We start from the raw sequence: 26,579 nt of genomic DNA, 5'->3' as shown, positions 1-26,579 counted from the left end.
TTGTTTTCTCTTGCTTTCTTCATTTGTTGGCCAAGTAGCTGTTTCAAGCAGCTCGTAGTTTTAAACTTCTCCACTTACAAAGCTGAAATGACAAAGTGTGCTGTTTTTCTTTTTTTTCAGCCAAGGATTTAATAATTTTAATCTTTGGGCTTTGTCCTAAATTTCATAGCTCTTTTAATCACTGTTTATTTTCATGCTGCTTTAAATCAAAGATGTATCTGATGTGACTGATTCTTGCCTTTTCTAGTACCCCCATTTGAAAAAATGATGTTGGGCATTGATGAGAGAAGTTTTATTCTACTACAGCTTTGAGGTTTCCTTGGTATGTGTTCGGAACAGATTCTGAGCAATTGTCTATTATTTTGTAGTGACTAAACTAGCATTAAACTACTATCACTTTCTTTCTGTGCAATCGTGTGTTTATTTTTGTAGCAAATACGCAAAAACTAGCTCTATTACTATATTTGCACTCCTTTTCCCACTTCTGCTGAAGTCTAGGTTAGCACTTGAATCCTGGCTTGTATTTTCATTCTAAACTATTGAGTGTTAAATCAATGCATTCTTGTCTATGGAAAGTTTGAAATTAAGTACTGTCAGGCACTGTTTTGGGTTTTAAAGAAAATTATAATATTTTTGTAAACAGTAATTATTTTGTTTATTGGTGTGTTTTGTGATGAAATGAGCAAGTCTATTTGGAAGAATTATGGAAATATAATGTCTCGGGCATCTGTAGCAAGAGGATATTTTTAAAACTAGTAATTTGTATTTTATTAGAAAATGTGTAAGAAAATATAACTGTTTTCAGCATAAATTGGAGATTCATTTATTGGAGTTGATTTTGAAGCATAAAGGCACATTTTAATTCAATTAATGTAGGTAGAATAATATGATGCTTTATATTTGAGTCAATAACCTGAATCACCAACAAATCTGAATTTGTTAGAAAGGGTCATTTACTCATTACCACAAAATGTGGTAAAATTCTCTGTACAACTGACATTCTCCAGATTGCAAGTGCTTTTTCAATGCATTATTTATTTGGGTAGAATAGCATAACTTTCGTAAGATACATTCTGAAATGACTTTTTGGCTCCAGTCAGAATCTTTACATTTGTGCATATGGTTTGTTATGGCAACCTTCAGCCCAACTGTGTCAAGGTTTTGTTACATTTTGTTAAGAGATTTCTCATTGAAGTATTCCTGATGGGTCTGAGCTGCTGCCTTTGCAGTTAGAAGTACAGTATTAATGTGAAGTTAGTTCTGTTTATTTATTCACTGCCCATTCATGTGAAAGAAGTGAATGTTGGAGACTAGAATAACTTGTTGATATTGAGTTTTCTTCAGTCTTTAGACTAACTAGTCTTACTTATTCATGTTGCTGTTTCTATTTTTCATGGAAGTCCTCATTCTAGATGCTTCAGTTACTTTACTCAAACTCACTTGATGTAAGTTTCTTGAAAGCCATCTTTTACCCAAGGATGTATTTAAACCTGTCTTGGAGTTTAATACATCACACTAATGATTCCCCTGGATTCGAGGCACATAGTAGAAATTGGAGATTAGCAATTCTGATCAAAAGTAGTTGATTTAATTTAGTTACATAGATCAGTGAAGAAAAGTTGGAGCAATAAGTCTACATGATTTTTATTCATGACATTTTCACTGTGGCCTGCATAATTTCATTTTAGGAAGAGGTGCAGTTGACGTTTCAGGCCAGGACCCTTCGTCAGGACTAAGTCCTCTTCCTATAGATGCTGTCTGGCCTGCTGCGTTCACCAGCATTTTTTTTTTGTGTTACTTGAATTTCCAGCATCTGCAGATTTCCTCGTGTCTGCATAATTTCATTTTACCTTGCTCCTAGTGCCAGTTTCCCTGACTCGCAAGTAAACCAACCCTCTTTCAAATCCTGTGGTGATTTGAATGTTTTTAAACAATTCCATTTAAAAGTTGGAACTGTACATGATATAATGTTGGTTCAGAGGAACCAGTGATTAATGTGAATAGTGGAAGCTTTTTCTTTTTGTGTAATCTCATAATTATGCATGTTTGATTTAAGTTGAACTGTAACATTAGTATTTTTTACAGAAAATTATTCTTGGTCTAGACCTTGTCTTTTGTGCATATTAAATAGGATGACCCAGATTTTTTTGGTTACAGTAACAAGTCTATTGTTCATGAGCTTATAATATTGAAATTCTAATACTTTACTGAATCTTTATTACTAAGCTCTCTGATCTAGAGAGAAATAACTAGGTTTTCAAAGTAAAACTTAAGTTTGCTTCTTTACTTACCATTGGTGTTTAATTTTTATTTTGTACTTTTCTAAAGAAAATGTTTCATTATTAATTAAGTTGTGCTTTATCCTTGTGGGTTTGTTTGAGACTTTCTTTGTGGTTGGCCGTTCTATTAGCATACTTGCTGAATGCTAGGGATCCCATTGTACTGATACCTGGCATCAGATACCATGTCCTTGGCATAAAAACTTAAATCTTCCTTTGAATTTAGTGGCAAGGGCAATTTGCTTCACTTACTGCAAAATGTTGGACATGGGACTCATTGATTCTCATTTAGTACTTTGTCTTTTTTGGAAGAAATCCAATGGATTTTCTCTTTATCTGAGATGAAATTTTTTGTCTAAAACTGTGCAGACACAAGAGATGATTGATGCTGGAATCGGGAGCAATGCACAGTCCTTTGGAAGAACTCAGTGGGTAGAGCAGCATCAGTGGGAGGGAGGAAATTGTCAATGTTTCAGTGGTGCAGAATTTCAGTCCAAATTGTTGACATTTTCTTTTCTCTCACTGATGCTGTTCTGTCTGCTGAGTTCCTCCATCAGATTTATTTGCTGTTGAAATTGTTATGCATGGACCTGTCCATGTATTTGTTCCATTTGAGAATATTTTGATGCTACTTGTAACAAATTTTTAGATTCTTATTTTTCTTAAGTCTACGTTGTATGGTGTAGTCCCATTCAAGTTCCTGAATAAAAGTGCATCACAGAATCAGAATCAGGTTTATTATCACCGGCATGTGATGTGAAATTTGTTAACTTAGCAGCTGCAATTCAATGCAATACATAATCTAGCAGAGAAAGAAAAAATAATAAATAAAATAAAACAATAAATAAGTAATCAATTACTTATATTGAATAAATTTAAGAAAATGTACAAAAACATTGTACATAATACTGTATATTAAAAAAAGTGAGGTAGTGTCCAAAGCTTCAATGTCCATTTCGGAATCAGACAGCAGAGGGGAAGAAGCTGTTCCTGAATCTCTAAGTGTGTGCCTTCAAGCTTCTGTACCTGCTACCTGATGATAACAGTGAGAAAAAGGCATGCCCTGGGTGCTGGAGGTCCATAATAATGGACGCTGCCTTTCTGAGACACCATTCCCTAATGATGTCCTGGGTACTTTGTAGGCTAGTGCCCAAGATGGAGCTGACTAGATTTACAACCTTCTTCAGCTTCTTTCAGTCCTGTGCAGTTGTCCCTCCATACCAGACAGTGATGCAGCCTGTTAGAATGCTCTCCACAGTACAACTATAGAAGTTTTTGAGTATATTTGTTGACATGCCAACTCTCTTCAAACTTCTAATAAAATATAGCGGCTGTCTTGCCTTCTTTATGACTATATCGATATGTTGGGACCAGGTTAGATCCTCAGAGATCTTGACACCCAGGAACCTGAAGCTGCTCACTCTCTCCACTTCTGATCCCTCTATGAGGATTGGTACGTGTTTCTTCGTCTCGCCCTTCCTGAAGTCCACAATTAGCTCTTTCGTCTTACTGACGTTGAGTGCCAGGTTGTTGCTGCGGCACCATTCCACTAGTTGGCCTATCTCACTCCTGTACGTCCTCTTGGCACCACCTGAGATTCTACCAACAATGGTTGTATCGTCAGCAAATTTGCAGATGGTATTTGAGCTATGCCTAGCCACACAGTCACGTGTATACAGAGAGCAGAGCAGTGGGCTAAGCACACACCCCTGAGGTGCGCCAGTGTTGATTGTCGGCGAGGAGGAAACGTTATCACCAATCCGCACACTGTGGTCTTCCAGTTAGGAAGTCGAGGATCCAATTGCAGAGGGAGGTACAGATATATTCTCCTTAAATTATTGTGGCTTAGTTAAATTCATTTAAACTGTACCTTGATGCCTTTTAAAGGGAATGCATTTCAGTGTTATTTCTGTTTTTTATATTGATCTGAGAAACCTATAATGTGTTTCAAGGGTTGTTTACAAATGGGCAGGTAAATACTGGTGGCTTCTATAAAATGAGCTTAATTTTGAGGTCATAACTGGAGGTAGGGTACCTTTTGGCAAAACTGTACCTGACTTGCATCTTCGTGATGTATTAATGGTTTTTTTAGTGCAATGCTGTTGAAACAGTGAAGCTAATCAGTTGAAGTGTTGGTTGAAATAAGTTCAGGTCTTAGTCTGTAGACCATGAAATTTGTATAGACTTGAGTCCTTGATGTTTAAACACTGACACTCTCTTTAAAATAAATGAGCTTCACTTGATGTCTGCTTTCGATTGGAAGGGGAGGTGAGGGTGGTCCAGGTTTTTCAGTTTCTTGCAATGAAACTTTAATTGCTGGAAGGTGGTGTTTTACAGTGGGAGTGGAACGGAGGACCTTGTATTATGTAAGACCCCTATTCTTGTCACAGAGTTAATGATATCTTGGGAGTTCTGTCTCTGCACAGACAATTGTACCAGTGAAATGGGTGGGGGGGTAATGGAAATCTTGGTTGCAGACTGCAGACACTGAATATTGATTTCATTAGCATAATTAGCACCACTTCAGCAGGAAGCATGTCAGAGGTGGGAAGTATTGGAGCAAGATGTTAAGGCAATGTGTGGGCTTGCTTCACACTGCAAATTCATCCAGGTCCATAGGAAAGATAAATGAGTTTGCCTTTCCTAGGCAAATGTCCCCAGCACTAAGACCCTGTTGAAACTGAATTGTCTATAATGGATAAACTATATTGCTTGTATGTCCATTTCTGAAACGTAGCTTCCATTTAGAGCTCTGTCTTGAAGAGATTAGCAAGGATCAGGGAACAGTGCAGCACTACATGGGTCATTCGGCCTACGACGTTGTGCTGATCGTAATGCAGATTTATACTAAATGTCCTTCCCTCCATATCCCTCCGTTCTCTTCATATTCACATGTTTATCTGAAAGCTTCATAAACTCCATTGCTTCCATTACTATCCCTAGTAACCCATTGTAGGCACCTACCACTGTCTGCATTTGTATAAAAATAAAACTGTGCACAATACTCCAAGTGCAGTCTGACTAAAGTTTTGTGTAGCTGCAGCTTCGCTTCCTTACTTTTTACACTGAAGGCAAGTATTTGATATGCTGCCATTACCATCCTATCTGCTTGTGTAGCTGCTCTCAGTGAAGGGTGGACGGTGGTGTACTGGTTAGCGTACAACTGTACAGCACCGGTGATCTGGGTTCAATTCACACCACTGTCTGTAAGGAGTTTTTGTACATTCTCCCCGTGACCATGCGCTTACATTTCCTCCCACATTCCAACCATGTATAGTTGTGGGGATGCTATGTTGGTGCTGGAAGCACAGCAACACCTGCAGGCTGCTCCCAGCACATCCTCTAACTGTGTTGGTTGTCAATACAAACAGCACATTTCACTGTACATCTTGATGTACATTTGACAAATGAAGCCAATCTTTATATCTTTGCTATGGACCTGGGCCCCAAGATTTCTGTGCGACTAAAGACCCTACTATTAACTAGATAGCTGCTCCTTCCATTTGACTTCTCAAAGTGCAATATCTCACACTTGGCTGGATTAAGCTCCATCTGCAACCATATCTGTAACTGATTTGTACCTCACTGTTTTCTTTGGTAGCCCTTTACATGGTACACAACTCCGGCCATCTTGGTATCGTCAGCAAACTTGCTAATCCAGCCACTTGCATTTTCATCCAAATCACTGATATATATGACAAACACTGATCCTTGTGAAACAGCTCTGGTCACGGACCTTCAGCCAGAATATCAGCCTTCCACCTTTGCTCTTCTATGGACAAGCCAGTTCTGAATTTAATCTTTCAGTTTTCACCCTGAATCCGACGCATGTTTGAATCAGTTTGTCATGAGGATCTTGTCATGTGTCTTACTAAATCCATGTAGATAACATTCACTGCCTTGCCCTCATCAAGCACCTTGGTCACCTGCTCAGAAAAGTCAATCAAGATGCAAGAAGTGATCACTCCACACAAAACTATGCTAACTGTCTCTAATTGGGCCATGCCTTTCCAAATGTGCATAAATCCTATCCTTCAGTATCCTCACCAATAGCTTCTCTGCCACTGACATGATGCTCACTAGCCTATAATTACCTGAGTTGCCTCTATTTCCCTTGTACAAAGAAATACCATTTGCTACTCTCTAGTCCTCTGGGGCCTCGCCTATGGCAGATGGACAACTCCAGAGGTATTCTCAAAGTCATCATTACAATTTGTAGGATCTGTACTGATTTCCACAACCATTCAAAGTACAGAAGGGGTATCTGAGGTAGTGCTGAGGATTGAGTCCATGTGCTGGGAATATATAGTAGCCAGCATAAAATGAAGTCCTTGATGACAACAAACTACCACGAGCCTGTCCCATCACCTGTTGCCCCATCTGTGGAAGATTTTGCAGCACTTCTCAGCCTATCTTAAAAAGAAAGGTGAAGATAATGACTAACAGTAAGAACGTTCAAAGATTCATCTGCATTGATATTTCAGGATGTCCTGAAGTACTTTCCAGTTATGTTTCACTGATTTTATTTTAATGCTGGAAAAGCAGCATGATAAAATCCTAGAACTATTACAAAGTGTTGAAGTACCTGCATTAATGTTGAATGAGGATGTATTGTGTTGGGTAACTCTCCTCCCGGTCTTTGAAATGGCGCAGTGGGATCTTTGCATTTGCCTGAAACTTCACTTCACATTTAGTCTGAAAGACTGTACCGCTGTGTCGCACCCTTTCTGTTCTATACTGGAGTCGTGACTTGGGTATTTACACTTCTCTGGTGGGACTTGAGCCCAGAACCTCTAACCCCATGAATTTTCAAATTGTGGTCAATGTAACTTAGCTGATTGGTGATTTTAAAGTACAATGACTTGTTTCCTGTATTAAAACAGCAGTTAAATTTCTGTAAGGTTTTTTATAGGGCATGTGCTGTTAAATGTGTTAATTAAATACAGGTGCATTACCAAAAGCAGCAATTGTATGGTAATTCTGCCAGAGTTTGTTAATTGTGACTATGCTCAGAGGCGGATTTGTGAATGCTGACTTTGAAGGCTTATTCGAGGGAATCTCTGTCCAGTTACAATCAGCATATGTATAACTTGCATCACCAGGGGCCCAACACAAGATCATTGCTGTACCATGATAAGGAATGCCTACCAATCGATGCCCAGACTGTATTTCAGGAAATCTGATCACTTGGCTGTTCTGCCTGATACAGACAGGCAGCTGGTAAAGAGCAAGGCTGCAGGGATGAGGACAACAAAAAGGTGGTCACAAGAGCAAACAAATGGCTGCAGGATTCCTTCGAGCTGGAGGACTGGGCCGTGTATAAGGATTCATCAGGAGATCTGAATGAATACATCAGTTATTACAGACTTTATAAAAGCAATCATAGACAAGTGTGTCCCCACAAAATCATTCAGAGTCTTCCCTAACCAGAAGCCCTGGATGAACCATGATCTTTAATCTTCTGTGGACCAGATCAATGACATTCATGTCTAGTGACCAAGTAAAGTACAGGAGGTCCAGGAATGATCTCTGGAAAGCCATCTCATGGGTGAAGTGGCAATTCTGGATTAAACTTGAATCACTGAAGGATGCTCGACAGCTGTGGCAGGTCTTGAATGCTATTATCTCTTACACAGTGAAACCAAATGACATGGGTGACAACGGGGCCTAACTCCCTGATGAACTCAGTGCTCCTTATGCTTGCTTTGACAGTCAAAACATGGAAGAACCTTCTCAAATCCTACAGCCTCCGCATCCCTCGATGATCCTGTGATTTTAATCCCTGAGGCTGACGTGACTATACTTCAGGAGGGTGAACCCTGGAAATCATCTGGCCTGGATGGAGGACCTGACCAAGTACTAAAGATCTGTGCTGACTAACTGGCTGGAGTGTTCACCAATATCTTTAGCCTCTTGCTTCGGAAGTCAGAGGTACCCACCTGCTTCTAGCAGGCTTCAACTGTACCGGTGCCCAAGAAGAACATGGTAATCTGCCTCAATGACTATCATTCACTGTGATGAAGGGCCTTGAGGGGTTGGTGATGAAAGTTATCAACTCCTGCTTGAGAAATGATTTGAGTCAGCACCAGTTTGCCAACTGGAGCAACAGGTCCACAGCAGATGCCATTTCATTTGCTTTTCACTCAACCCTGGAACATCTGGACAGGGGAGATCCATACATCAGGATGCTCTTTATTGACAACAGCTCCACATTCAATACTAACATCTCCTCAAAATTGATAAGCTTCATGACCTTGGCCTCATACTTTTTCTGAAGATTGAGCATGACATGCAAAACTTGGATAAGCTTTAGATATGTGGTGGAGAGTATATTGACTGGTTGTATCACTGTCTGGTATGGAAACATCAATGCCCTTGAATAGAAATTCCTACATGAAGTAGTGGATATGGTCCTGTCCATCGACGGTAAAGCCATCCTCATCATTGAGCACATTTACATGGGTGTTGTCGCAGGAAAGCAGCATCCATCATCAAGGCCCCCCCACCACCCAGGTCGTGCTCTCTTCTCACTGCTGCCATCAGGAAGTAGGTACGGGAGCCTCCGAACCCACATTACCAGGTTCAGAGCAGTTTTTACCCCTCAATCATCAGGCTCTTGAACCAGTGGGGATAACTTCTCTTGTCTCATCACTGAACTGTTCTCACAACCAATGGACTCACTTTAAGGACTCCATCACATGTTCTCTATTGCTTATTTATTATTATTTTTGTGTTTGCAGTTTTTGTCTTTTGCTTATTGGTTGTTTGTCCACACTGTTGGGTGCGGTCTTTCATTGATTCTATTATGTTCCTTGGATTTACTGTGTATGACCTCAAGGAAACTAATCTCAGAGTTGTTTGTGGTGACATATGTCATTTGATAAATTTACTTTGAACTTTGAGCTAACTCTTAATTCAGTAGTTAACATGTTAGAATACTAATCTTACAACTGATCAATGTAACTTGATAAATTATTATATCTACAAAGTAGAGTAGAAGAATCTTGCATGCATCCTTAAAAATCATTTCTTCACTTGAGCACATTGAGGTAGTACAAGGGGAAAAAGTAATTACAGAATACAGAACAGTGTTAAGAGTGTAGTGCAGGCAGATAATAAAGGGCCAATCCATGATGACGTAAGTTGTGAGGGTCTATCTTGTCATGATTTCATTCTTCTGCCCAATAGAAGGGGGAAGAAAGAGAATGCCTGGTGTAGGGGGTGTCATTGAGGCTTCACTGAGGCAGTGACAAGTATAGGCACTCCATGGAGAGGAGGCTGGTTTTCATGATATGCTGAGCTGTGTCCACAACTCTTTGCAGTTGCTTGCAGTGTTGGGCAGAGCAGTTGAGATGATGCTTCCAGCTGGGATGTTTTCTGTGGTGCATCTATGTGGGGGGGGGGGAGGGGGAATAAAAGTGAAGCTGGACAAGGATATGCTGAATTTCCTTAGCCTCCCTAGAAAGTAGAGGTGCTTATGTGCTTTCTTGGCCATGGTGTCTATTTAGTTGGATCAGTACAATCTATTAACGACCACTGCTAGAAACTTCACGTCCTTAATCTTCTTGACTAGCACCAATGCATTTTAAGTGCTGTTTGTATAGTGTTGGCACGTGGCCAAGTGGTTAAGGTGTTCGTCTAGTGATCTGAAGGTTGCTAGTTTGAGCCTTGGCTGAGGCAGTGTGTGTGTCCTTGAGCAAGGCACTTAACCACACATTGCTCTGCGACGACACCGGTGCCAAGCTGCACGGATCCTAATGCCCTTCCCTTGGACAACATCGGTGGCATGAAGAGGGGTGACTTGCAGCATGGGCAACTGCTGGTCTTCCATACAACCTTTCTCAGGCCTGCGCCCTGGAAACCTTCCGAGGTGCAAATCCATGGTCTCATGAGACTAATGGATGCCCATATAATTGTATAACATCAATTGCCCTTTAGAATTTTGCCACATGAGAATTAAATTTGGTATGTATCTGTTGGTGAAGACAGATATTGTGTCACATTGCATGAATGGCGGGAAATGGGTATGTCTAAAGCTGATGTATTGAGCCTGCCACTGGGAGAGCTTGCATCCTTCCCTCATTGTTGGTGATTGTGGGGGTGGGGGGGAGAAGGGGGTTTGTCACAGAGTGCCATCTACTGTGCCCTTGTTGATTAGTAGAAATGAGCAGTAATGAACTGGAAATATCTGGGTATTGATAATTTGTGAACCACATGTATGATCTTCCAGAAATTTCTTTAGATAGTGTCGTGAAATTGAGCCTCTGTAAATGCTGCTTATTTTGCCAACGGACAAATCCATAAAGAATTGCTTGGAATGGTATTGAAGGTGACTATAAGTCAGCAGATTGCTTGTTAAATTTATTGGTGGTTGTGCATTACTGACACAAGTTTATTATAATTGTTGTAGTACTGAAGATATGGTTTGTTTTAGAATATGTCCTTGAATGCCACATTGTTGCCTGACAGCCCTGAATTGGCCTGGTAGGTGGGCTTACACAAAAAAAAACAAGATAAATTCCATCAGTTAAATGCCTTCCAATTGCACTCAGTTAGTAGTAGATTGCTAACAAGTGCTGTCATAGTTCTGTCAAGCTGTACATGCTCTCCAGTAACTTGCTGTTATTTCACTAATAACATTGTATAATAACAACAACCTTTCAATAAGACCAAGGAACTAATAGTAGACTTCAGGAGAGGAAACCAGAGATTCATGAGCCAGTAATCATTGGAGGATCAGAGGTGGGGAGGGTCAGTAACTTTAAATTCCTGGGTGTTACTAATCTCAGAGGACCTGTTCTGGACCAATGATATAAATAAAATTGCTAAGAAGTACTACAGAGCCTCTACTTCCTCAGGAGTCTGCAGAGATTCGGCATGTCATCGAAAACCTTGGCAAATTTCTATAGGTGTGTGGTAGAAAGTGTGCTGACTGGCTGCATTACAGCCTGGTATGGGAACACCAATGCCTTTGAGAAGAAAATCCTACAACAGGTAATGGATTTGGCCCAATACATCACAGATAATACTCTTCCAACCATTGAGCACATCTACGTGGTGCATTGCCATAGAAAAGCAGCATCCATCATCAGAGATCCTCACCACCCAGACCATGCTCTTTTCTTGCTGCAGCCATCAGGTAGAAGGTACAGGTGCCTCAGGACTTGCACCACCAGGTTCAAGAACAGTTACTACCCCGCAACCATCAGGCTCTTAAACAGAAGGGGATAACTGCACTCATTCTACTTCTGGTGTTCCCGTAACCAATGGTCTACTTTAAGAATTCTTTATCTTGTTAATTCATGCTTGTTATTTATTGCTATTTATTTATATTTGCACAGTTTGTTGTCTATTGATTCTGTTTACAGTTACTGTTCTATAGATTTGCTAAGTATGCCCGCAGGAAAAGAATCTCAGGGTTGGTTCTATGTGATGATGTGTATGTACTCTGATAAATTCTACTTTGAACACGACTAGGAATTTTCACACTATTGGTGTGCAGTAGGTTTTGTGTGTACTGTTGTTCACATAGATCATACTGACAGTCCCTAAACTCATAACTATTGTCAAAAAGGACAAGGACAGTTGCACGAACACATGATAACCTGGAGGCTTCCTTTCAAGTTACACAAAGGGGCTTGGAAATATTTTGCCATTCCTTCCTCACTGAGTCAAAATCCTGGATCTTCTGAAAATAAGAATGATCATCTTATGATCTTTTATGTATTGTCAATGAATGTTTGCCTTCGGGAGATGCCCAGATCGCAAGCAGAATAAATTGTATTGAGGTGGGTTGCTTTGGTGATTGTGTAGTGACTGGACTACCAGACCAATAATCCAGATACTTGGACTAACAAAGCAGGGAAAGGTTCACATGTCACAACAGCAGCTATGAAATTTAAATTTGGCCAATAGTTGGGAACTGGGAGAGGGATGGTGATGGTGGAAATAAGCTAGTAATCATAACTATGATAATCTTCCAGATTGCTCCCTTTCTTTTATTGAAAAAAAAGTTTTCTGAAGTAGCCTAGCAAGTCATTCAGGTGTATCAGTATAACTTCTGTTTGAACAGAAAGGAATAAAATGGAATGGACTATTTGCGGTTGATTCAGATACCTGAATGTGGAGTCAGCAAAGTTGATTACAGTTTGGATGACCTTGCAAGGTCTTTGCAAAGGTCTGGTGCCTTGTGTCTATATTAGGAGAACTATTCAACAGCCTAATAACTCAACAGCCTAATATACTCTCATTATCTTGCTTTGTAGACAGTGTGCTAGATCCAATTGCAATTCTTGGTTGTGCCTTCTCTCAGTGGCAGGTCAGACCCACGTGTCAGTATGGGAGGCAGTAGTATCTTTGGTCTTCAGTAACATCTCCAGACACCTTGGAGACTCATGACATCTGGTCAAACATGGGCAAGGAAACTTCAAGTGCTATCTACTGTCTTGCCTCAACTGATTGATCAGTGGCTTCAATTGTTGAACAATACTGAAAGTAGCAGGGGCACACAAGGGGATCTACAGTGACTGGCTCGCACTACCACAGAATGAGCTAGTTGAGTACTGAAGTATGTAGCTACCTTTCTGGGTCTGCTGCTGATCATGAGTGAACCAATGTTAAACTTGCATGTTCCCCCAGTTTGCCTGTGGCATTTGCATCTGTTTGTGACTGCATTGATAGATATAACCACTGCAGTCTTTGGAGACAAAATCTTGCTCTGTACAAAGTTGCCAGCCATTGTGCTGTGTGGCACTATGAACTTACTAAATTGGATAGTTTCAGACAGGTTGAGCAGCGCAGGGCTAGGCATCCATGAGGTCCTGTGATCATCAGCAGTAGAAATGTACATCATCACAAGGTAGTGCTGGTAGCAGAGTCATTGTCTCACAGCTCCACTGACCTGAGTTGATACAGACCTGCAGTGCAAATTCCTTGCTGTGTACATGTTATAGAATCTAGAGGGAATTGATGGGTATGTATGGTGAATGTCTCTATCTCCCAGTCTCTTCTCTTCCCCCCCCCCACCCCCTTGTGTTATGAATCTATAATCCATTAGATCTTTATGGTTGCCTTGCTTTCAAACCCAATTGCCATAAGGAGCTGACAGTTTCTAATTAAATTTCCAAAAAACATTTTCCAAGAGAGGGAAAAGTGTTAAGTTGTCTCCTGACGTGTTTCTGTGGGTATTGGCATTCATTTGATCTATATACTACTAAAACTCTCATGCTCTGTTTGTCTGTTTGTGACCTCCAATTAGCGCAAATGGTGCATTATAGCGGCACTTGGCTAAATTGAATTCAAATGCGCTAACTTATAGAATGCACGCAAAGTTCAGGGTTATATATTCGTATAAAATTGCTCATTCGCTAAAAATCAACAGGCTGGCTTTCACCCGAGACCCAAACGGCCATCATGGAAATCAGGACGCGACAGCCTGACGCATGCGCATGGCCAGCCTCAGCAGCGACACTTATCAGAGCAAAAGGGCAGGGCAGCTCTATTTCGAGGGCACAAAATACTCTGCAGATGCTGGGGTCAAAGCAACACTCACAATACGCTGGAGGAACTCAGCAGGTCAGGCAGCATCCATGGAAAAGAACAGTCAATGTGTAGGTCCAGAACCTTTCATCAGGAATGAAGGGGGAGGGGGCAGGGTGGGAAGGAGAAGGCTGGTAGGTGCTAGGTGAAAAACCAGTAAGGGGAAAGATAAAGGGGTGGGGGAGGGGAAGCAGGGAGGTGATAGGCAGGAAGGGTGAAGAAGGAATAGGGGAAAGCACAATGGGTAGTAGAAGGAGGTGGAACCATGAGGAGATAGGCAGCTGGGGGAGGGGGCAGAGTGAAACTGGGATGGGGGAAGGGAGGGGGAGGGATTTCGAGGGGTCACATTCTGCTAATCAGCATGTGCAGGATTGGGACAGATCGAACTGCCACCCATTGATAAGAGAAAATTAAATCTTATTGTGGTGATGTACTTCGAGACTCCCATAAAACCCTTTGCTGCAGTCAAAGGACAGCGGTGACTATATCACATCCACTTAGGAGAGCGCCAACCACATCATCAAGAATCAACAGCATTTTGGAGGCTTTGGTGTTACTGCTTCCTATCTTCTATCAAGCATTAGGGTAAAAAATATATGGATAGCCTAATTATACCAAGTGGAAAGAGAAGGGGGACATTATGATAAGAGATGATTGCAAACATCGTCGGGAAGCGGCAAGGGGAGAGAGAGAACAAGAATCGGATGAGGCCAGGGCGGCACGACTCCAGGATCAAAGAGTTAGGACAAAAAAGATGAGAGAAGAGGAGACAGAGGAGGACAGGCTTGCACGTCTCCAGAATGACAACAACAGGCAGAGAAGGAGGAGAGAGGAAGAGACAGAGGTGCCTGGTAGTAGGACAGCGCATTCACAATTCAAAATACCCCTCAAAGTCAATGAGGTTGCCCTTTGTAACATCGATTTTAAAAACTCCAATACTGCAAATTTACTCCAAAATGCGAAGCCTATTGGCTGGGATGAGTGCCCCATGATCAGGAGGGAAAGCTTTGAAGCCGAGGACCGCACTTTTTGTGATGTATGCGGCAAGAATGAGGCCTTCGGGGGTATTTTAACCATTTGCTGTGGCGATTTCCATCAGCTTCTAACAGTTGTGAAACACGAAAATGACGCTGATGTGGAGAATTCATGCATTAAAAAATCATACTTATGGAGAAGCTTCATCAAGTCTCAGTTGAAGAGAAATGTGATTGAGTGAGGGAGAAGGACAATATTCTCAGTTCTTATTGGATGTTGGAGAAGACAAGATTGAGAAAAATGAAAACAATGAAATCAAATTACCTGAAGATATGATTCTGCCACCAACAACTATGGAAGAATGCATTGATTTCATCTACCTGACATACGACAATCCTGCAGAACTCTTCTCGAGGAATTCTATCTTGGTTCCTCTTAATGAAATGATGGAAAAATAAACTTCACATGCATTAGACACTTCCCTGGAATCATGAAAGAATACTGCTTCTTCAGTGCCGTAAGTGAAGGAGCTAACACCACTCATTTTCCTACAGAATTCCTTGATTCCGTCGAACTCTCTGGATTGCCACCACATAAACTGGAATCGAAGAGGGGATCTCCCATCATTTCAATGAGGAACTTGGATCCACCAAGGCTTTGCAATGGAACGCAAATGATGGAGGAAGAACTGCACGACAATCTCATCGTAGCAAAGATAAACATTGGTGCATTCAAAAATGATATTGTCATGATCCCAAGAATTATTCTCAATTTATCAGAAGGGGAAGATGTCCCTCTTCAGTGGAGCCAGTTGCGGATACAGTCATGCTTTGCTATGACTATACTTAAGGCACAAGGCCAAACCATGGAGAATGTGTTGATTTTTCTGGAGAAACCGGTATTCCAGCATGGTCAGCTGTATGTGGCTTTAAGCTGTGGAAAAAGAAATGAAAATGTTAGTGTATTCCTGAAGGCTGGCAGATCAACCAGAAATGTGGTCGTATAAAGAATCCTTCGTTAAACGAGGAGGAGCAATATTTGTCTTGCTACGCATCTGTCTTTCTTTAATACATAGAGTTCTTTAATTTCCAAAGCACATCACATCACACTACACTACCTTTCTCTCAAGAGGTGCCCCAATGGGTCACCCACTTGTCTATTTCCTTCTATATTTAGCTGTTGTTCAGGTGGTTTGTTTGATTGTAGATGGGTTTGAATTGGTGCCTATTCACATGCATTTTGTATGGGGAAACAGCTGCCTTTTTGCTTTTTTATTGCTACTTTTTAATGAGAACTGGACATGTGCAAGAATTTATTATGGTTGATGATGAGATGATGGCTTTGGTCTTCAAATATTTTGGAGAAACTATTGTTTGTCAGTGTTGAACAGTGGCTTAAGATTCATATTCTGGAATGAGTTAAGATGTGCTTTTATCATACCATTTGCTGATGTACAAAAATAATGCCCCTTAATGCTTTTTTTCTCAATATAAGTGACTTAATGAGCTTGTTTGAAGTTTGCTATAAAATGAATTGCACCAGAAAAGGAGATAGCTATTTGGAAAGGATCTTTCTTAATTATTGCTGCAAATGTTGTGTTCAATCACTATATTTTGTAACTTACTGTAACCTCTTGGGTCATAAACCTATTGAACAAAGCTATTTTGAAATTTGGAATTCCATGTGCTCCTCACTTAACTTTCCTTCAAGAATAAAACTAAAATAACAGCACAGTTTAATAAATAATGCTCCTTTTTGATATGCTTCTATTCAAGCAATCTAAAGTGTCTTTAATTATAATGGTTGCACTGGAGTCCCATTAGGCAGCTTTTATAATTGCCTGGATGACCTTGGTAAAAACCACCTGGAAAGCTTTGGGACTGATGTTTTCACAGTGTGTTTGTGGTAGTTAAGATGCATTCACAGTACAAATGTGTAGCATATCTTAGCAGTTCTGTTTGATTCTTGTTAATGAAATCTACACTATAAGGGTACTAGAAATCTGCAGTAATTTTAGAACTTGAAGCTTAAACAGAGAATAGGCAATATTAAATATCTACCTGAACATGGCAAGCTCTTTACATTAAACCGAGCAGCCCTTAGATTATTTTTGCCAGCAGTAGTATTGTATCACAAAAGCATATTCAGTGCCTTTTTTCAATGAAGTTTATGGAAGTACCAACTTTATTAAAAGCAACATGTTGACAACTATAATTATGGTCATATCCTTGAAAAATATGCAAACTGCGAGGGTGTCCACTTTAAAATGCACAGAATGAACTTTTACAGTTAAGTTGCTATTATGCATTTTGGAGGTATTTTGCTGGTAGCTGTCTTGTCTTTCTGTTTCAGTGATAAATGGTGATTTAAGTGAACAATGCTTAATTAAACAAAAGGTAACACTTGTGCTTTCACCTCCATGGGAAGGCGGCTTCTTTTCTTCAAGACCTAGACTAAATGAATGTTTTTGCCCCAAACTTCTCTATGTATTCAGAGATTTCTAGGTCAAGTGACACAATGGAATATCAATCAGTCTTGCAAGAGGAGAGATATTGCAACATAATAACTATGTTTTCTGTACTTTGTCGTTGTCTTCAAAATACTTAGGTTGTCGCTGTTTAGGTAGGAGATAGTGTCTGTCATAAATCACAAGATTTAGACGATGGTGTACGGTTTGCCACTGCTGTTTGATACTTTGCTGTGCCTTCTGATGATTAAGGGTGGCATTTCATTTGTATCTCTTGTAGTATGCTGCTCCTTTTTGGTTATGTCTTTTTTTTTGCACCTGATCCCAGTAGAGTTGAGAATAGTTTTAATTTGTCAACCTGTAAATGTCAGTGAGACTTTTCATTATCCCTTGTGGTATTGTGGAAGGCAAGAATACTCACAGGGCTGACTGGATAAAATTAAAACAAATGTTAGAAATGCTTGTTGATCAGCATCTGTGTGGGGGATAGTGGTGGTGTGGGCAGAGGAAGAGTGTTAACACTTGTTTGATAGCTGACCTTCCAAACTAGATAAGGGGCTAACGACCTGAAATATTAATTCTTTCTGCCTCTAGAGATGGTGCCTGACCCTGTGTTTTTATTTGGTTGTGTAACAATTTCCAGTACTTGTGACTGTGGCTCAGCTGTGGTACTGAATTTTACTTCGCATTTCATTTTGCGATCTTTTTCTGTTTTTATTCATCTGTTATTTCTCTGCTACTTGTCTCCTGGGAATGCTGAACTTAATTCTGCCTCCCCTCTCCTTTGCATTGCTCCTTTACTTGTTCACTCTGGATGATATCAAATTTTTTTCTGAGCTTCGAAAGCTATGCCTTAAACAATCAACTTTGCTTTCTTTCCACAGATATTGATGGACCTGTTGAAATGAGAGCAGAAAATGATGGAAATGTTCTTATTCGCAGTTTTTTTCCCCCTCCTCTCCTGAGGCTTGTGGCTGTATTAGAAGTTCATTATCAAAGTGAAGTGGCAAACCTCTGCTTTGCCTCTCCGACTCCTACATTAGTTTGTTAGCATCCATCAATGCCATTCTGTTCTCCTTGGTCGGCTTCTGAGTGGCTCGTGTATCAATGAGTGGAGTGGAAATGTGCTCTAACTATTGTATGCCTGCAACATCTCGTGGGATTTCCAGCCTGGTGTGCTGACCGTAAATGTGTGTAGGGCTGAACTTTGGCTCGGAGTTGTCAAGTTGATGTGTGAGGTTTGGACTTTAGTGCTTTAGGGAGGGGGAAAGTTTGCTTGGAATTATTTCAAGAGAGTAAATAGTGTGGAATTCAGTAGATGGTGAAATGGTATAGGAGCAGGTACTGCACTGCTGTATAGATGAGAGAGACTGCAGGGAGGATAAACTTACCCACAGAACAGCGGTATGTGAACTATTTTAAGTTTGGAGTGAAAAACATTGTAGTGATGGGGGACAACATGCCATTCTATTCATCAAAGTTGCTGGTGAACGCAGCAGGCCAGGCAGCATCTATAGGAAGAGGCGCAGTCGACGTTTCAGGCCGGGACCCTTCGTCAGGACTAACTGAAGGAAGAGTGAGTAAGGGATTTGAAAGCTGGAGGGGGAGGGGGAGATGCAAAATGATAGGAGAAGACAGGAGGGGGAGGGATGGAGCCGAGAGCTGGACAGGTGATAGGCAAAAGGGGATACGAGAGGATCATGGGACAGGAGGTCCGGGGAGAAAGACAAGGGGGGGGACCCAGAGGATGGGCAAGAGGTATATTCAGAGGGACAGAGGGAGAAAAAGGAGAGTGAGAGAAAGAATGTGTGTATTAAAAAGAGTAACAGATGGGGTACGAGGGGGAGGTGGGGCCTAGCGGGAGTTAGAGAAGTCAATGTTCATGCCATCAGGTTGGAGGCTACCCAGACGGAATATAAGGTGTTGTTCCTCCAACCTGAGTGTGGCTTCATCTTTACAGTAGAGGAGGCCGTGGATAGACATGTCAGAATGGGAATGGGATGTGGAATTAAAATGTGTGGCCACTGGGAGATCCTGCTTTCTCTGGCGGAGAGGCATCACTTCACCTGTGAGTCGACTGGGGTGATATACTGCGTCCGGTGCTCCCGATGTGGCCTTTTATATATTGGTGAGACCCGACGCAGACTGGGAGACCGCTTTGCTGAACATCTACCCTCTGTCCGCCAGAGAAAGCAGGATCTCCCAGTGGCCACACATTTTAATTCCACATCCCATTCCCATTCTGACATGTCTATCCACGGCCTCCTCTACTGTAAAGATGAAGCCACACTCAGGTTGGAGGAACAACACCTTATATTCCGTCTGGGTAGCCTCCAACCTGATGGCATGAACATTGACTTCTCTAACTTCCGCTAGGCCCCACCTCCCCCTCGTACCCCATCTGTTACTCTTTTTAATGCACACATTCTTTCTCTCACTCTCCTTTTTCTCCCTCTGTCCCTCTGAATATACCTCTTGCCCATTCTCTGGGTCACCCCCCCCCCGTCTTTCTCCCTAGGCCTCCTGTCCCATGATCCTCTCGTATCCCCTTCTGCCTATCACCTGTCCAGCTCTCGGCTCCATCCCTCCCCCTCCTGTCTTCTCCTATCATTTTGCATCTCCCCCTCCCCCTCCAGCTTTCAAATCCCTTACTCACTCTTCCTTCAGTTAGTCCTGACAAAGGGTCCCGGCCTGAAACGTCGACTGCGCCTCTTCCTATAGATGCTGCCTGGCCTGCTGCGTTCACCAGCAACTTTGATGTATGTTGCTTGAATTTCCAGCATCTGCAGAATTCCTGTTGTTTGCCATTCTATTCAGTTGGGGTCTGTTCTGTAGGCTGTTGTCTGGTTGATACCATCATTAAATGCATCTCAAGAGTTGGAGAGTAACTGGAGGGAAAGATCCAATTTATGTTGCAGGATGAAACCGATTACTTTATTGTATTTCTACCTGAGCTCCATGGGAGTTGCCAACAGTGCAATAGAGACTGAGATATTGGTGTAGCAGAAATGAATTTCAATTCGGAGATCATTGGGTAAAGGGGGCTGTTCCATTGGAACAGTTTTGTATGGGTCTGGTTTGAAGCAAAGTCTCAGCAAATTAAATGAGCAGGTAGCAGCTTTCCTACCAAGTGCAAAGGAAGGCAGAGTTTCCCACTTGGTTTTCGTGTGCTGCATAGAACTGGGCATGGATGTGGACAGAATGGGTGATGCCAGGCAGGTGGAGTACTCTGATCAAATCCTCCCTGTACATTGGATTATGTTGCAGTCTTTTGAGTGGATTGACAGTTGGTCCACAGATCTGTAGCCAGTCTGAGTTGTCATCGAGGGCCAGAGTCAACGGCATGAACAGTGAGGCTGTGCTCTTGGGCAATGGAGCTGACTAGTACTCCGTTCCCTTCTAGTGTGGCTACCTGAAGGTGCCAGGCTGGTTCAGGGGTGTATGTATGACCAAAAAATTGGTTTGAGTGACCAACCAAGGTGAAACAAAAGTAGGAACTGTGGGAGCAGTACTCCCTGTCAATAACTGGTATACGCCTGATCATCAAATGCACAGTTCTCTGTTTTGGTGCAGGTGATCACTCATTGAATCTCTGCTTTGGCAGTCGTCTGAGCCATCTTCTGGTGTTTCTGGGAATCTGAGCTGGAATGGGTTGTGTGGGTAGCTATGCATATTTCCTGGAGAAAAGGGGCAAAAGCATATCCAACATTGCCTTTGTCCTGCTGGTACCCTTTTTTTATAATGTTTGTTTGCAGAAGGCTATGCTGAAACCAAAGCGCTCAGCCACTGTGTCATCATGTGCAAAAGTTCCACCTGTCTCTATTGTGAAGGTTAGGCCTGGGCCTGCTTTCATGCAATAACCTCACACTACCTATCCTTTGGGGAAGAGGATTTTCAGAAAAGCGCCCTGACTACAAGTCCAGAAGTTGGTAGTCTCCATGGAATGTTCTGCTGATCAAAGACATGATGTGTTCTGTAGGGTGGATCCCTAAGCAGACGATCCAAATCATCAGGCAGAATGCCTCATCACCAGAACTTGCCAATAAGTATCAAGACTTCTGTTGACTGGTTGTGAGAAGAGACCTCCCTGTTGTATTCTTTCTGTGCAGTCAGAATCTTGCTCTCAAGCAGGCTGCAAAAAAAAAATGAGTGTCTTCCACCTTTTTTAAGAACTGTGTATTTGCATTAGAGGTTTGGAAAAGGACGCATTGTCCTTATTAGTCATTCTGAACAGTTGTATCACTGAGGACTGTCTGATCTATTGGCTGTTCCTCAAGGCACACATCAACTGCTGCTAGAATTTTTATTTTGCTTGATACCTTTGTCTTGCAGTACAATGAAATGCCTGGAGAGGATTCAAAATCTAGTTTATCATTGACATGTTGTGAAATTTGTTCTGTGGCAGCAGTACAGTTCAATACATAAAAATTGCTATAAATTTACAGCATGAACGTTCATTTAAATAGTACAGAAAGAGTAAAATAGAGGTAGTGTTCATGAATTGAAGGACTGTTCAGAAATCTGATGGCAGAGGAGAAGGAGCTGTTACTAAAAGATAGTGTCCTCGGGCTCCTGTATCCTCCTCCCTTAGTAGTAATGAGACGAGGGCATGTCCTGGATGTTGAGGGTCCTTAATGATGGATGCCCCCTTCTTGAGGCATTGTCCTTCGGAAACTTCTTTGGTGGAATGCAGCCAAATGTGCGGAAGGACTGTGGTGTAGGATTCTTCTGCCACTGGACACTGAGTCAGCTGTAATTGCCTTTTAAATGCAGAAGTTTGCACCATTCCAACAGGTGGCCAAATGAATGGCCCTGGAAATGTGTAGACAGAATGTGCTTATGCTACCAATGCGTAGTGCTAGTAACACTGATTGTTTAGACTGACATTATGAATGTAAAGAAAGCAATGCATCGTACAGTTATATATTACAAAGTGCCACACATGAGACTGCTTAATAAGTTTAAGAGCCTGTGGTACGACCAGAAAAATACTAGCATGCATAGCGCATTGGTTGATTGGCAGGAAGCAAAGAGTGGGAGGAAAGGGAGCCATTTCTGGTTGGCTGCCAGTGACCAGTGCTGTTCGACAGAGGTCTGTGTTGGGATCACTGCTTGTGTTATGTCAGTGATTTGGATGATGGCTTTGTGGATGATATGAAGATAGGTGGTTAGTGTTGAGGAAGCAGATGCTACAGAATGACAGACAGATTAAGTGAATGGACAAAGTGGCGGATGGAATACAGTGCCGGGAAGTGTATGGCCATGCACTTTGGTAGAAGAAATAAAAGTGTAGACTGTTTCCTAAACGGAGAGAAAATTCAAAAATATGAGGTGCAAAAAGACTTGCAAGTCCTCATGCAGGATTCCCAAAAGGTTAATTTGCAGGTTGAGTTGGTGGCGGGGAAGGCAAATGTGTTGTTAACATTCATTTCAAGAAGGCTAGAATATAAAAGCAAGGATGTAATGTTGAGGCCTCACTTGGAGTATTATGAGCAGTTTTGGGCCCTTTATCTAAGAAGGGATGTGTTGATATTGTGGAAGGTTCAAAGGAGGTTCAGGAAAATTATTCTGGGATTGAGAGCTGTATGTGAGGAGCGCTGTGGCTCTGACCTTGTATTCACTGGAATTGAGAAGAATGAAGGGGGGCATCATTGAAACCTTTTGAATGTTGAAAAGCCTCAATGGACTGGATGTGGAGAAGATGTTTCCTACTGTGGGGGAGTCGAAGACCAGAGGAGACAGCCTCATCGTAGAGTGACGTCTAATTAGAATGGAGGTGAGGAACTTTAGCCAGTGAGTGGTGATTCTATGGAATTTGTTACCGCAGGCAGCTGAGGAAGCAAAGTCTTTATGTATATTTAAGGCAGTAGTTGCTGGATTCTTGATTGGTCGGGACATGAAGGGATTATGGAGAGAGGCAGGAGATTGGGACTGAGAGGGAAATAGATCAGCCATGATGAAATGGCAGAGCAGACTTGATGGACAAATGGCCAAATTCTTCTCCAATATCTTATGGTCTAATTAAGAAAAAGGCTTATTTTTGAAATAAAAATAGCTTAGTACAGAATAGCAAATGAGTTGTGATCAATAAGGTATTATTAGATGAGTCAAAGAATATCTCCACTTAACTTTAGAGCAATGGAAAAATGGTTTTAAAAAATTGAAAGCTCTGGCTTTGGGTGAATTATTGGGTGCCATCAAAATACCCTTTTACAGAAATAAGATTATAAAGTAAACTTGTTAGAAGAGACAAAATCAGAGTATGAACTAGAAGAAACTGGTGTTTTTTTTTTAAAAAGGGAAATTTTAATGGGCCTGAAAGCTCTTAAATCGCCCAGGGCTTGTTGACCTCCAAGTCAAGGTTTTAAGAAGTGCTTATGGAGATGGTAGTTACATTGCTTGCCACCTTACAAAATGCCATAAATTCTAGAATGGTTCCCACACTTCAAAGTTTAAGGTAACTTTACCTACCAAAGGGCAATCACAATCAGGTTTAATATCACTTAACGTGTTGTAAAATTTGTTTTGTGGCAGTAGTACAATGCATACATAAAATATACTATAAATTTAAGTAGTGCAAAAAGAGCAAAATATAGCAGGGTAATGTTGATGGGTTTGTTGTCTGTTCAAATGGCGCCTTCCCCATTCTTTGGGGAAAGAAGGAGACAGAAAATAGGGAATAGGGACTTCAGTAGTAATAGGATTGAGCAGAATTGGCATGGGTTTCTGAAAGGGAAATTTGTTTGACAATGTAGATTAAGGTTATCGGTACAAGATTGTGGTGGAGCCAATGGATGTGGTATACTTGTATTTTTTTTTGAAGGCCTTCGATAAGATGTGCATATTACTGAAGCAAATTTGAGCATATGGGATTGGGGATGATGTGCAAGTGTAGATGGAGAATGGTTAAAGGATGTAAAAACAAAAGAATAAAGTAGCAGGTTGAGAGACTGAAGCCTGGCTCTTCGGTATGCATTTCTGATGTGGTATGGGGGCCCAAGTTTAATCAAAGAAAATGTACATGAGGCTCAGTTGCCATGTGAGGCACTAGGCCTACAGGGGGATATGGTAAATAGACTAAGATGCGAGTCCACTTTTTGGGGAGTGTGGAAGGAATAGATGTACTTGAGTGTCATGTATATACATTACTGAAAGTGGCCTTTAGAAACGTAGAAAACCTACAGCACAATACAGGCCCTTTGGCCCACAATGCTGTGCCGAACATGTACTTTAGAAATGACCTAGGGTTACCCATAGCCCTCTATTTTTCTCAGCTCCATGTGCCTATCCAGGAATCTCTTAGAAGACCCTATTGTGTATGCATCCACCACTGTCGCCGGCAGCCCGTTCCATGCACTCATCGCTCTTTGCATAATGCAAAAAAACTTACCCCTGACGTCTCCTCTGTACCTGTTTCCAAGCACCATAAAACTGTGCCCTTTCATACTAGCCATTTCAGCCCTGGGGAAAAAGCCTCTGACTATCCACATGATCAATGCCTCTCATCATCTTATACACCTCTATCAGGTCACCTCTCATCCTCTGTCGCTCCAAGGAGAAAAGGCCGAGTTCATTTAACCTGTTTTCATAAGGCATGCTCCCCAATCCAAGCAACATCCTTGTAAATCTCCTCTGCACCCTTTCATGTTTAGTAAAGTCCGATTAAACCTCCCTCGGGTTGGGGATTACCCTGCAGATGATAGGGAGTAGTTCTCGATTCCGAACATGCTCCGTAACTCATGGATGAGCCTACTGTCAAAATCCTGTCTCTGATCACTGTGTATCCACCTGGGAAGGCCATAATAAATGAAATAATTCTCCCGTAACACTTTAGCCACTGTGGATGCCCTCTGGTCCTTGGTAGGGAAAGCTTGCGTATATCTGGTATAGTGATCCGTGATGGCTAAGGCATTCGCCATGTTGCTGGCATCTGGGTCTATTGATAGGAAATCCATACACATCTGGTCCAGGGGCCCTGCACTCTGCAAGTGGGACAACAGAGCAGCCCTCGTAGGCAGAGTCGTCTTCCGTATGCATCGAATACACGACTTGTAGTACTCTTCAACCTCCGGCTTCATTTGGGGCCAGTAAAACCAATCTCTGAGCAATCCATAGGTCTTCTCAACCCCCAAATGTCCAGAGTCATCATGAAGTGACCTCAACACAATCCTCCGATACTTCTCATGCAGAACCAGCTGGGAACACTGAGGCCGGTCCGGAGGTGACGTGACCTGGTGTAAGATCTGGTAATTCAACTCCAACCTGGGCCATTCTCTCAGTAATGGAGGCACCGCAGCGTGTTTCGTCTTCTCTGCCTGAGCTATATCTCCCTTTTCAACCGTGGACCAAATGGTGCCGATGCCTGGGTCATCTAGCTGAGCAGCTGCCACTTCCCCAGAACTCAATTCTGGTATTTACTGGAGAAGATTTGACTTCAAGAATTAAGGTATTGCTGAAATTGTATAGGGAGCTGGTATGGCTGTTGTATGTACAATTTTTATATCCATGCTTCAGACTAATATACGGTAGTTGTGATAGCAGGACTATAGCGGAAATTTACCAGTTGATTGTGGGGATTGGGATTTGGGAAATATGGGGTTAGTCATAGTCATACTTTATTGATCCTGGGGGAAACTGGTTTTTGTTACAGTTGCACCATAAATAATAAATAGTAATAAAACCATAAATAGTTAAATAGTAACACGTAAATTATGCCAGGAAATAAGTCCAGGACCAGCCTATTGGCTCAGGGTGTCTGACCCTCCAAGGGAGGAGTTGTAAAGTTTGATGGCCACAGGCAGGAATGACTTCCTATGACGCTCTGTGTTGCGTCTCAGTGGAATGAGTCTCTGGCTGAATGTACCCCTGTACCCACCCAGGACATTATGTAGTGGATGGGAGACATTGTCCAAGATGGCATGCAACTTGGACAGTATCCTCTTTTCAGACACCACCGGCAGAGAGTCCAGTTCCATCCCCACAACATCACTGGTCTTACGAATGAGTTTGTTGATTCTGTTGCTGTCTGCTACTCTCAGCCTGCTGCCCCAGCACACAACAGCAAACATGATAGCACTGGCCACCACAGACTCGTAGAACATCCTCAGCATCATCCGGCGGATGTTAAGGTACAGGAATAAGTTTATTGAATAAGTGTGCTAGTGAGAGGGGTGATTTTTTATATATATATATATATGACTAGTATTTCTAATATCATTTAGTTCTGCTTTGACTGTCACTTGTAATCAAAAGATCCATGCAGACTTAATCTTAAACTTTTGCACCGTCAATTTTCATCTACTTGAGGCTCTGAAATTAAG

General features: G+C 41.8%; 1 protein-coding gene across 3 annotated transcripts in view; it reads left to right on the top strand.

Annotated features, from left to right (window-relative positions):
- LOC134349591 (radixin) overlaps positions 1–26,579 on the top strand; it is a 93,588-nt gene that overhangs the window by 2,989 nt on the left and 64,020 nt on the right. Inside the window, exon 1 of one of the 3 annotated variants that reach the window (XM_063054147.1) lies at positions 247–322. The exons of the other annotated variants lie outside the window; for them this stretch is intronic. Coding sequence (XP_062910217.1) covers positions 281–322 — 42 coding nt within the window. The 5' untranslated portion in view covers positions 247–280. Of the gene's footprint in view, positions 1–246; positions 323–26,579 lie in introns of those variants that run through there. 3 annotated transcript variants of the gene reach the window in all.

The sequence above is a fragment of the Mobula hypostoma genome, chromosome 7 (assembly GCF_963921235.1).
Source record: "Mobula hypostoma chromosome 7, sMobHyp1.1, whole genome shotgun sequence".
NCBI lineage: Eukaryota > Metazoa > Chordata > Chondrichthyes > Myliobatiformes > Myliobatidae > Mobula > Mobula hypostoma.
The sequence above is the reverse complement of the archived record's forward strand: the minus strand, read 5'-3'. Positions and strand labels throughout refer to the sequence as shown.